Genomic DNA, 13,461 nt, shown 5'->3' with positions numbered 1-13,461 from the left:
CTATAATGATATAGTAACACAGGCTTTATATTAATATCATTATATCTCATGGCTTGTATTTTCATCATAGTCACATAATCTATAATGTTATATTGACCATGTGAATATCACATTGCTATCAAAATGTATAGTCAATATCAGCCATGGTCAATCTGCAGACCAAGAGACTTTGTGAATGGCACCTTCAGTGAAAAATAACCTTGACTTTTTTTACTAGTAGGCCCACCTAATGATAAACAATGCCCCCTGCAGCCCACTTCTCAAAAAAGTTGCCCATTCCTGATCTATATTCTTATCTTGGTGTCATGTAGTCTGCAATGAAGTTCATATAGGTAACATAATATTTTGATAGTAACTTATAGCAGAATATCATATAGTCTGTTTGATACGGTTCCACAGCCTGTATTGTCACATAGTCTGTATTGATTCAGTAGTGTCACATGTTCCTTTCTCACAGTACCAGGTTCCCTATTTGTGTCATAATACCATGTGTTCTGTTGGTGCCATGTTTTCACATGCCATAGCGCCACATGCGCAATACCTGCCAGTCATATTCAACCTTTGCTTCATGCTACTCAAACACTGATTCTCTTCCTGAGCCTCACACTCCTTTATATGTAATGATATCATTGTCATATAGAGCTCACTCCTGTCTTATGAATTTCCATAATAAAGCACCAATCTCCAATTCTCAAAGATCCTACATATTAAGTGAAAAGTGCTGTTGTTGTTATCATCTCTGCCCATTACACCACTTGGATTTTGGTTTACCTCAATTAGTAGGTGACTTTGTATAAATTTCTATTGCATAATATAACTTTACCTACCCTTGTAGATAAATGTGTGTGTGTGTGTCTGTGGTTGGCATATTTGAAATCAACTTAGTTGTGATGTATGAATATCAAAAATAGTATCTGACCCTTCTGGTGGTGTAAAGCACTTGTGATGGTGCTATGTAACAGTGCCTTTGTGTGCCCTATAAAAGCACCCATGCAGTGTCACATAAAAGCACGGTACAGTGCAGTATGATATAAAAGCACCTGTACTGTGTCATGTAAATGTATCTATGCAGTGTCACATAAAAACACCCATGCAGTGTCATATAAAAGCATCCTTGAGATGCCATGTAAAAGTCATGTAAAAGTGCCCATATGGTATCACATAAAAGTACCCTATGCAGTGCCACATAAAAGCACCCAGCACACTCTGTAAAGTGGTTGGCATTAGGAAGAGCATCCAGCCATTGAAACCCTGCCAAATTAGAATGTAGTCTGGTGCAACCCCACCAGCTTACCAGCCCTTGTCACACCATTCAACCCCTGCCAGCATAGACAATGGATGTTAAATGTTGATGATGATGAGAATGATTTCCTTGTAGAATGTAGTTTTGCTCTATGGACCTCTGAATTATGGACCCAGCATACTTCCACTGCTTCAATCTGCTCAAAGAGTGATTAAGGCAAATATATACTGTATTATTTCCTTTGTTTTCTATTCTGGGTTTCATTACTTCTATTACATCATCCATCTTGTTATTTATTTATTTCTACGCATTGGATTGTGTTAAATGTACGAAATACGATAACTGTACAAGACTGCAGTACTAAGATGTTAATTTACCAACTGAAATACAACATTACACTCTACCAATACACTGAAAACCACATTTGATAAATCATATGCATAAATCAATGCATTGCAAATTTTTCTGGTTGTCTCTTCATTTCCAGATCAGACAGAAGCAAACCAATTCTATAAATGTTTCCCTAGTGCAGTGTAGCAAGTGAGATTGCTAGGCCGTATCAGTTATACTGATCTCTCTCACCCCTCTTTTTTTTTTAATACTCTATACAGAGTATTAAAACATTACTTTGTCTCTGACATCTGATAAAAGGAAAGCAATGATTTCTTGTATATTTATCCATGTTGCTGTTCATGTCTGGATATTAAAAGAATTAATGTTCTTGTTTATAAATCAGTGATTCTTTTTAACTTTTAATTGCTATACTGTGTCAGCTATTCCTTTCATCAATGTAAGGTGAACTATACTTAACGAACTGAGATTAACCAAATTTAACATATTCCATCCCCTTCTTTAATAGAAGTTGTGATGGAAATGAACCAAGTTTGGGTTATTTGCACCTAAAATATGATTTCAGATGTTCTAGAAATATTGTTTCATGTCAGAACACTTTATTCTACTTTACGTTAGTTCACCATAGCTGTCTGGAATAAGTGCTAGGTCTATCTGGGAAAGTTAATTGTAATACACTTGTTGTGTCAAAGGAAAGGTTTCCCTCTTAACTGCTTCAGAGCTAAGCCCTAGACTTGATGGCTCTTATAACTTTGAAGGTATTTTTATTACATTTACTTACTTACCCATTACATTTACTCTTTAGCATTAATTTAAAGTAACCATATCCAGCCCAAATAGTCTCCTCATTTTATGTAAAAACCAGCCAGATCTGGCCTACCCTACAATATCATTCTAAAAGTAAATAATCACATCAATGGATTCACAAGCTGCTAGATTCTGAATGCTAAAGAGTTAACTGCTTAAAATACTCCCTATCTAACATTTAGCACTGACTGCTTTTTTGTCTTTAACATTTCATTTATTACTGCATGTTTGGGCGATATTTGCTAGTTTCAAGCTGTTGACACCTCACTTCAATCAGCGGAAAATAGCTTTTTCTAGGAAAGTTTCACAATTTTGGATAAGTCTACTATTGCTATGGAGAAATGCAAGTAGAACTGTTTCAAGCATAGGAGTTTTAACTTTTTTTTTTCATGTTAGTTGTCTTAATGCCATGTGCCTTATTGGTATCATTGTGTCATTGGTATAATTAAAGTGAATGTGAAACAGTTAAAGACATAACAAATTAGTCCCTTATTCCTGCACCCTACCTCTTTTGTCATATGATATTGTTTGTTTGTTCATGCATTGTTTACCTTCCTCACTGCTTCAACTTGAACCATTTTCCCTTTTCTTGTATATCTCATTGTGATTCTAGATGACATATCTATCTTGATTTTTACTAATGATGGCTACGTTATCTCTCTTTAGGTTTTAAAAAAATTAAGTATACATTCTACATATACCAATCCCTTCACTAATTCTATTTTTATTTATTTTATTTGTTTTTATAATCTTATGGTTTTTCTTGACAAGACTAACATTGCTTTTAAGCTATAATCCCAAGATGTAGTTTACATTGCATTCATCAAAGGGAGCACAGATGCCTGCTTGCAGTTTGCTCCCCTTCCCACCAACCTTTTTTTCTTTCATTTTTTTTAATCATGCTAACACTAATTGATTGACAATTTCCCCTTTACTAACAGAATGAAACTAAATAGTAACGATGTGAGTATTTAAGGTAAGTAAGCTTAATTGCCTTTTCGTAGTAACATTTACGAAAAGAATTTTCCTTATTGTTGTGAGCAAAAGGCATGCCTAGAATCATTTTTTTTTTTTTCAGTGACTTGTTTTTGTTAAGGTCACATCTTTCAGTTGTTTATCCCATTATTCAGTTGGCTGCTTCTTAACAAAGCATCACCAAAGATATCTGAAAGTTTTGTTTGTTTTTTCCCATTTCTTGAATTGTTTTCAAAGACATAATTTAATGCTGATTGTAATAAGTGCACTCTATTTAGCTGGTTCTCTATCTTGCAGTCAGATCTCTTCCTCTAAATTACCATAATTCACTGTCTGGCTTTCCAGTTCCAAAAGATTACAGCAGCTATCTATCTGTCTATCTTTTTTTAATGTATTTAATTATGTATAACATCAAAAGATTTAGACCCCAATATCATTAGAAACAGAGGGCTAAATTTATTAAATGACAGACGTATGGAACACTGACCATCAGGACTCTGAGTTGCAGTGCAGCTATTATGGAATTGCTGCACAGAAACTCAGTCTTGAATGTAAGTATTCTCTGCCTGTGACATTTAATATGTTTATATATGTATGTGTGTGTGCTTGGAGATGTGTATATATATATATATATATATATATAATAAATAATCTACTTCATACTTAAAAAGTTTTTACAATATTTGGCCTCTACCAAGCTCATCATCATCGTCATTATATTTAAGGCAGCAAGCTGGCAGAATCGTTATGGTGCTAGGCAAAATGCTTAGTGACATTTTGTCTCTCTTTACGTCCTGAATTTAAATTCTGTTCAGGTCAATTTTACTTTTCATCCTTTTTTGGGTCAGTAAAATAAATACCAGTTGAACTTGGTCAACATAGTTGACTTATTCCTCCCCCAAAATTGCTGGCCTTGTGCTAAAATTTGAAACCATTATTAATATTTATAATTTTAGTAAATTAAGTAAACATACTTAAATTAATCAGAATTTAGATGTTAATTCATGTATACATACATACATACATATATATATATATGTGTGTGTGTGAGCATGGCCAATGCCAGTACTGCCTGATTGGCCCTCGAGCCAGTGGCATGTAAAAGTACCCACTACACTCTCAGAGTGAAAGGGCATCCAGCTGTAGAAACTTTGCCAGATCAGATTGGAGCCTAGTGTAGCCTTCTGGCTCGCCAGCCCTCAGTTAAACCGTCCAACCCATGCCAGCATGGAAAGCGGATGTTAAATGATGATGATGATGATATATATATATATATATATATATATATATATATATATATATATAATGGTGTGGAAAGTAGAACACACACACATATACATAGTGATGGTGCCAAAAAAAAGTACCCAGTGCACTCTGGAAAGTGGTTGGTATTAGGAAGGGCATCCAACTTTTGAAACTATGCCAAAGCACTCATTGGATCCCAGTACAGAACTCAGGCTTATTGGTGCCTATTAAATTGTACAATCCATGCTATGAGGGAAAACGAGACATTAAATTATGATTGTAGATAGATAGATTTGGTGTTATGCAAAATAAAACACACAATTGTGCATGTGCACACACAAACACCATTTTCTGTTGCCTTCACTAGATTCAAGACCTAAGAGAAATGGGGATGCTGAAGTAATGGCATATATGCTTTTCCTAGTGATATTAGAATCATTAAGAAGCTACCACCTCTCATGGGGATCACAGACTCAACCATGTTACAGATTTTACTTGTACAACATCTGCTGCTGTAATAATCGTGCAATATTGCTTCTTAGTGTATTAAATCTATGAAATTTAAGATACTACAGATATAAAATTGGATGTGGATTCTAATAGTGTTTGATTACTACAAGACTGTGTTAGCTCAAGATTTACTGATAGTTTTATTACATGTAATCGTAAACCAAATTGAATAAAGCTAATGAACATGGTGTGCTTTATATGATGTTGCTTATTGCTACTTGGCCTCTTTGGAGAAAAATACTATGAAACAGTCAGTCAGGAAGAATTTTAGAAGATACTTAATCATTAAGTATATGATAGTATCTTATGAAGATTTCCTTGATTTTTCTCAGAATTGCATCTGATACTGGGATATTTTAAATTTAAAACCTCTCTTTTCATCGTCATGGAGATTACAAAAACTTTCATATTATTCTCTGTAGCAAATTTGTATTTTTTGAGCATGTTCCTTAGTGGCTGACAATATGTGCAAGAGTAGTGGGAGATTATCATAGCCTTGTGTTGAGAGGAATTCTTTGAGGTTTGATTAAATGTAACAAAATAAGTAAGGTGCAATCTTATTGACAAGCTAGCAATTTTAAAGCAGATAATTCATAGGACCATTTTCAAAAAGTCATATTTTAATGAGTAGTTCAGAAAGAATTAGATCTCATCAGAATGGTATGTATTTTTAACCCTTTTGTTACCGTATATATTTTGAGATGCTCTGTGTTTCTTTTAATTTTAAATATAACAAAGAATTTAGTAAAATGACTTAGCTATCATTAATATAAATTGTGACTAAGGTTTGGTGAAAGATTTTAACTCCAAACTTATGAAAACAAGACATTTGTACTACAGACCCAGAGGTGGTTTCAGCTGGGTTGGTATCAAAAGGGTTAAACAAGCATTCACTTAAATATGTGTTGTACATCCATGTTCCATGCTAGCATGGGTTGGCATGGTTTCTATGGCTGGATGCCCTTCCTCATGCCAACCACTTTGCAGTATGTCTTAGCTGCTTTTCTCATGCTACTGGCATTAGTAAGGTTACATACAGCTTGCAAGACTATGAAGCCCAAGGGGAAGGGTTTTATGCTGATGAGGGTTAAGGTATGAGATAAGGGGGTGAGGCAGAGCAGGTTCTTGTTGTAGGGGAGCTACATGGCTACTCACATTTAGGAAAGAGGGAGAAATGAATAGTAATTGCTTTGAAGACATAAAGAGCAGTGATAAGGTAACCATATGTGTTTATATATACATATGTATATCTATCTATCTATCAATAGATAGATCAGTAGCAGCATTTTAATGTCCACTTTTACATGCTTATATGGTTCAGATGAAGTTTATTGAGGCAGATTTTCTACAGCTACATGTCCTTCCTAGTTCTACAGCTACATGTCCTTCCTATTGCCAACCCTCACCTATTTCCAAGTAAGGTAATATTTCCCCATGGCCAGACATGTTTATGTAGCATGTTTGAAATTAATGACACTGCTTGTATGACAGTGACACTCATTTACAGCAATCAGGTAATGTCATGATAAGGAGCTACATACACACACACACACACATGTATATAATGGACTTCTTTTAGTTCCATTCACCAAATCAATTCTCAAAGCTTTGATCAACCTGAAGCTTTAATAGAAGATACTTATCCAAGATGTCATGCAGTGTGACTGAACCCAAAACCATGTTGCTGGGAAGCTCTCTCTCTCTATATATATATATACACACACACACACATACATACAAAGTATGGGGGTTTAGTTCACAAGTGATCTGAACGATTAGGTACACTAGGTAAGTGCTGAAACAGATTACTAGGGCTCCAAGGTTATAGCCGAGACATTAGTTATGGAGCCATTGCAGATTTCTGATGTTGTGGATATATATTTGTTAAACAGGACAGCAAACATTAAGGCAAGGGAAACATCTCAAGTCATATACAATATTATTATTGGAAAAAATTTTTAATCTTACACCTGGTTCTGGGATATCCCAAAGTATGGGATATTCCGTCATCAGAGACAAATAGGGAAAATGATAATGGTATATATTAATGAGATGATGCAGAGAAAAGGAGCAAAAGAATAAGGAGATGGAAAGAAAGGAGTAAAAAAGAAGCATAAAAGTTAATAGTTCAACTTAGTGAAGTTATAGAAACCAGAGCATGAGTCCTTAGGTGTAATCCTGCATAGATCTATGAGCATAAGTCTTTAGGTGCAATCCTGCATAGATGTGAGTTAAAATCCATATATCGTAGACATCCCAAGAAAAAAGAGCCAAACATATCAGCGTTCAATAACAGAATGCAGGATTGCACCTAAGGACTTACGCTCATGAATCTACACAGGATTGCATCTAAGGACTCATGTTCTGGTTTCTATAACTTCGGAAAGTTGAACTATTAACTTTTAATGCTTCTTTTTTCTTCTCTCTTTCCATCTCCTTATTCTTTTACTCCCTTTCTCTGTCATCATCTCATTAATATATATCAGTCTCATTTTCCCTATTTGTCTCTGATGATGGACTATCCCATACTCGAAGGATATCCCAGAAACAGGTGTAAGATTTTGAATTTTTTCCTGTAATAATATTGTATACAACTTGAGATGTTTGCCTTGCCTTAATGTTTACTGTCCTGTTTAACAAATATATATATATATATATATATATATATATATATATATACACCTGACTATTGGTGGTTTTCAAAAGAAATTCTTAACTTAGTTATTCAAGTTTTGATTTTGAAACTAACTTTTAACAGTTAATCTAATACCTTGTTGATTTTTTTTTCTAATCTTTTTCTATATGTATCATTTGTGCTTATCTCTAAATGACCACATCTATAATTACAGACTGAGCTAACCTTTTGGTGTATTTATTGCTAAATGTTCTATTTTCATACAGTTAGTGAAAAATATAAGAAGGAACAAGCTTCTTCATTGTTTGTGTTTTGTAATAAATCTTATTTATATAGGCTTCTAACAAACATGTTAGCTGTGTTTGGTTTAACTTTCTGCTAATACTGTCTCTGCAATTCTAAGCTTGATTCAGCTTGGTTTATACAAACAGCTCTAAACTATATTTGATTCGAATTGGTTTTTACTAGAATCAAGAATGGTTATAGTTAAACTTTTGAGGATTCTTTCTATTAAAATATTTCTACTATTTTGTATTTCATAAACAACAGATGCTCTAAATAATTATGAGTGCTATTGAACCTAGAGTATATATTTTCTTTAGTAGCAACTTTTGTATCAGTATATTGGGTTTCAATACATTATAAATACCATGGTTTGGATTCACCTTATATAATGTCACTTAATCTCTCATACTCTATTGTTTAACATCTGTTAAAGTCCTCTAAGTTTACAGCTGTTTAAGTGTTTTTTTTCTTTTTTTGTCTGTTTTAGTGAATCGTCTTCAGTTTATGAAAATATTTGCTGCTTTTTCTTTTGTATTATTATATGAATTTGAAATGTCAGGTTCTGTCTCTTACTACTTCTTCCTCTTGTCTTTAATAATAATAATAATAATAATAATAATTTCCTTCTGCTCTCTCTCTCTCTCTCTCTCTCTCTCTCACAAATTTACTTTTTCTACACCTCACTCTTTCGTGACATTTATCCCACCTTGACATTCTATTTAGCTGCCTTTTTTTTTTCTTCATACTATCGAACACTTGTTTGCAGTAAATAACACTTGCTGTGCTCACCTTGTTTTATTTGGACTACCATATCTTATAACTACTTTAAGTAGACAGTAGTCAATCACCTCTACCCATCCACCTGCACACCCCATTTCCACAGTACTCAACTCCTTTGTTTGTCCTGTGTATCATGAGATGCACAGGATAGAATTCACTGGCAACCATGCATTATATATGATAGACATTCCCTTTTTTTTTTTTTTCCATCCGAGTATTTTGGGATTTATGAAAGGAAAACTTTATATTACACAGAACACATGTAAAAGAGCTAACTAAAAGTCTGAAAACAGACATGGACATGTAGGACAAATTTACGAAAATGCAATGAACAGGCAAAGGATTAAATAATAGAAGTAATTGAATTATAGTTTCTGACCGCAAGACCCAACACAGTTATGTTTAAAATATCAGGCAATATTCATTCCTACTCAGCTAAATAAGTTAAAATAACATTTTTGATCAATGTTAATCTCCTAAATCAAGTTTGACTTAGACTTTGACCTTTTAGCATTTATACCAGCTACATTTGGCCCAAATATTCTACCTATTTTATGGCAAAATTGGATGGATCCAGCCTCTCACTCCTATTCTGCAATGTAATTTTTAAAAATAAACAGGCACATCATTGAAACCTTGAAGCTACAAGATAATGCATGATTAATTCAAATAATGTGAATAAATAAGTTATTACATTTAACTGAGTAATCTGAATGCTAAGGGGTTAATTAGATTATGACTGCCAACATTGGGCCTAAAGGTAGAACTTACAGGCAAAATGTCTCCAGAATTTTTTCATTTCATTTATTTATTTATTATTCATGTAAGTCAATCAGAAATCTTGCTCATGTTGTCTGAAATCGTGATCTAACAAAACATTTCAGAGTACATCTTAGAGTAACTGTTTACTCTTTTATGTTATAACGTTCAAATAATGAACCATGATGAAATAAGATTGGAGGATGGAAAGAATCTGATGCTTTAATTGTGGACAGTCTGAACTTTGTATTACTAACCATTTAGCCCTTTAGCACATAAACTGGTCATATCCAATCTGAATATGCCTCCTGTTTTATGTTCAAACTAGCCTGATTGAACCTCTCATGCTTATCCTACAATACCATTCTAAAACTAGTAATAATATCATCGAAATCTCAAAGCTATGAGACAATACATCATTAATTCAAAATAATATGAATAAATTAGCAGTACATGTGGCAGTTATTTGAATGCTAAAGGGTTGAATATACTGAAATTTGTAAGTTATGCAACATATAATAAAAAAAAATAGCTGTCAGATATGTAATATAAATGGCTTGTGGGTTTTTTTCAGTTAAATTAGATTTCCTTACATGTTAATCTTCTAGTTTAGATGTAAGAAGATAGAAGTTATATATTTATGTATGCTTGAGACATGTATACTTTATTCTTACTGTGGAATGAATCCTGAGAATATACGAAAGTTACCCACAAAATGGCTGGAGTATCAGACTAGAACAGTGTTTCTCAACCTTTTTACTCTTGCGTAACCCTTAAAATAAATTACATGTCTCAAGGAACCCCCCCACAAAAAAATTATTTACCATATCTTTCTCACATGGTAAATATATATATATATATATATATATATATATATATATGTATATGGTGTCCATAAATTACAGATATCACTAAAGATATCCCCAATGGTTGTTATATTTTCTTTATAACATAATGTTAGATAGGATAATGTCTTTATTACAATAACCAATATGGTGTGCAAGTATATTATGATCATGAAATTAGTATTAGCTTATCTCACTCTTTCTCACAGAACCCTTGGGTTCCAGGGAACCCCGGTTGAGAAACGCTGGACTAGAACATCTGGTATAATAAAACTACATGCCAAAAAGTATCACTGTTATCAAAGATCAGACTCACTTCCCACTGTGCTCTATATGTTATTAATTTTAATCAGTTAAAATTTCAAGGTTGTGATCCCCTACCTTCCCCCCATTCTTTTCCAGAATTATTCATTCAGATGATTGTTTCAATTAATTAAACTTTCTTGGTTTACTGCATCAAGTTTGCAAGTATCTATCTTAAATACTTTTGCTGAGAAATTACATCATATAGTTATACAAGAAAAATTATTAGCTTACCTAGCTTGATACTAGGTAAGCTAATTTGCATACTACCAAGTACCAGAAATATTTTAATTTTTCAATATGCAAACACAACATTGCTAAAAATCTCTGTGCTTTGCATTTTTTAAAACACATCTAAAACCTATAGTGTATGGAATAACATTGGAGACATTACTTACTTGTAGATTGATCTGAGCAACTTAACATACAGCTAATGGGAACTTTCCAAACAAAGCAGTCAGTGTTAATGAAGTAATTTTACTGAGTGGTCCATAGTAACATTTTAATATATTATATACTCCATACACACATTGATGGTGATGTGTCCTAGTAAGATTAATTAATTGAGTTCTCATGATTAACTTCTATGAGATAACTTTTCATAGAAAAACCATCTCAGTTTATCAGCAACTGGGATCATGTAACTTTGACTTTTGCACATTTGAAATACATTTGTCTTTATATCCGAACAGTTTAGTATTTAAACACCTGCGTGTTAAATAAATTCTGCTTCTATTGCTTCTTGTTTTCTTTTTTTTTTTTTAATGTGTGAATGTTTTGCTATTATCATACTATTTTGTCTTTTTGGCTTTCATTGGTTTTTCAGCCACTCTGTATAACATAAACACTTACATCTAAAATAAATTGTCTGCATGTTTCACACTTGTTCACTTGAACTGAATGCACAAAGAGAATCTATTGTCGTAAGAAATTTTTTAACTACTTTAATGTTCTTTTTATATTCATGAGATCCATGTTAGAATTCTGATACTTTCAACAAAAGCAAATGTTCCTTAAATTTATTCCTTTTTACTTGCTCAGTTATTCAAGTATGCTTTTAATTTCATTGTTGTTGAAGTTTCCCAGTTATCTGTTACAGACAGACAGCTAGGTGTAGGCAAGATAGAAGACCGATTGCTTATGTCATCAAGAGTTATTATTGTCAAACAGTTATTTTGTAGGCAAGGATGATAAAAAATTAGTTCCATATATGACGAAATTTTTCCTTTTTTCTGTTTTACATAACAACCACCTCAAGATTTTCAGTTTGTCAAAATGTAGTTTAGGATTGTTTTCAGTGTAAAACCAGTTATATTTAACTGTATTGTAGATGATAGCCATATGAGAGTATATTCTATATATATATATATATATATATATATATATAAGAGACTGTGCCTGTCTGTCGATAACATCTATAATAGGGCGGGAAAAAAGGGAAGAATCAAAATATATGTTACAATGTATTTTTGGTAGGGGAAAAGAAAAAGTTGAGAGAAAAATAATGAGAGAGAGAGAGAGTCTGTGTGTGTGTGTGAGGGAGAGAGAGAGATAGTGATAGATAGTATTGTAGAGGATGGAAAAGGAAAAGAGAGTTGTTCAGAGAGAAATACAGAGAGAGAGAGAGAAAGATAGAATGGTAGTATTGTCACCATCATAATAACAAGTTTTGAAAGATATATAGTTTTTTTTGTGTGTATGTGTATTTCTGTGTGTGTGTGCTTCTGTGTCTTTCAATATATAGAAAAGCAATACAGACTTTAAAAAAGACTTTCACTTTAAATAAAAGAAGGGAAGGAGAACCAAGAAAGTGTGTGTGAAAGATAGATAGCCAGATAGACAGGTATTGTTGTCACCATGATAACTGTTTTGATTAAAATACAACATTAAGTGCAAGTCAATACAATAGAACACAAACCTCAAAAACTGACTATATGTATGTGTGTATGTGTGTGTGTGTGTGTGTATATATATATATATATATATATATATTTTTTTTTTTCTAGTTTCAGCTCAGAGCTGCGGCCATGCTGATGCACCGCAATTTTGTGCTACACTGTTATTACGACGAACCTCGTCTAATATGTGGCACTTGGTGAAGAATGGAGTTTGATACAGCTACTCTCATTTGCACCTCTTGCCGTGAGGTAGGTTCATCTGGGACTCTTGACAGGAAGATGTCCAGCTTTGATTTAAAAACCGCTACATCTACTTTGTGCAAGTTCCTCAGACTCTTTGGGAGAATATTAAAAAGCTGTGGGCCCTTGAAACCCAGGCTGTTGCAGAAGCTGGTCCTGAAGCGTGATGGCATTGCGGGGATCTTTGGCACTATGCAGTGTCGTCCCGTTCTAGCATTGGTGTAGCTTACAATGCCAAAATTTGGCACAATTCCTTCCAGGATCTTCCAGACATATATTACTGCATACCTCTCCCGTCTTCTCTCCAGGGAGTAGAGTCTTAGCTGTTTCAACCTTTCCCAGTAGCTGAGCTGTTGCAAAGAGACGATCTTCTTTGTGAATCTTCTCTGGATTGCTTCAAGGTCAGCTGTTAATTTTACACTGGTGGGTGACCATAGCTGTAAGCAGTAATCCAGGCGACTGAGGATGAATGTCCGCTAGAGGACCATCATGGTTTCCTTATCTCTGGTTCTGAATGTTCTTAGGATCCACCCAGCCAGTCATCTGCACTTTGTCGCCATCCTGGTAATGTGCACTTGGAAAGAG

General features: G+C 33.7%; 1 protein-coding gene across 2 annotated transcripts in view; it reads left to right on the top strand.

Moving 5' to 3' along the window:
* LOC115210931 (sesquipedalian-2) overlaps nt 1–13,461 on the top strand; it is a 49,225-nt gene that overhangs the window by 16,653 nt on the left and 19,111 nt on the right. The window contains exon 2 of one of the 2 annotated variants that reach the window (XM_036501414.1): nt 3,068–3,079. The exons of the other annotated variant lie outside the window; for it this stretch is intronic. Within the exon in view, the coding sequence (XP_036357307.1) occupies nt 3,068–3,079 (12 nt within the window). The remainder of the gene's footprint in view (nt 1–3,067; nt 3,080–13,461) is intronic. 2 annotated transcript variants of the gene reach the window in all.

This window comes from Octopus sinensis, linkage group LG1 (assembly GCF_006345805.1).
Source record: "Octopus sinensis linkage group LG1, ASM634580v1, whole genome shotgun sequence".
In the NCBI taxonomy this organism is placed as follows: Eukaryota; Metazoa; Mollusca; class Cephalopoda; order Octopoda; family Octopodidae; genus Octopus; species Octopus sinensis.
Note: the sequence above shows the minus strand (reverse complement) of the source record. Positions and strands in the feature narration are given on the sequence as shown.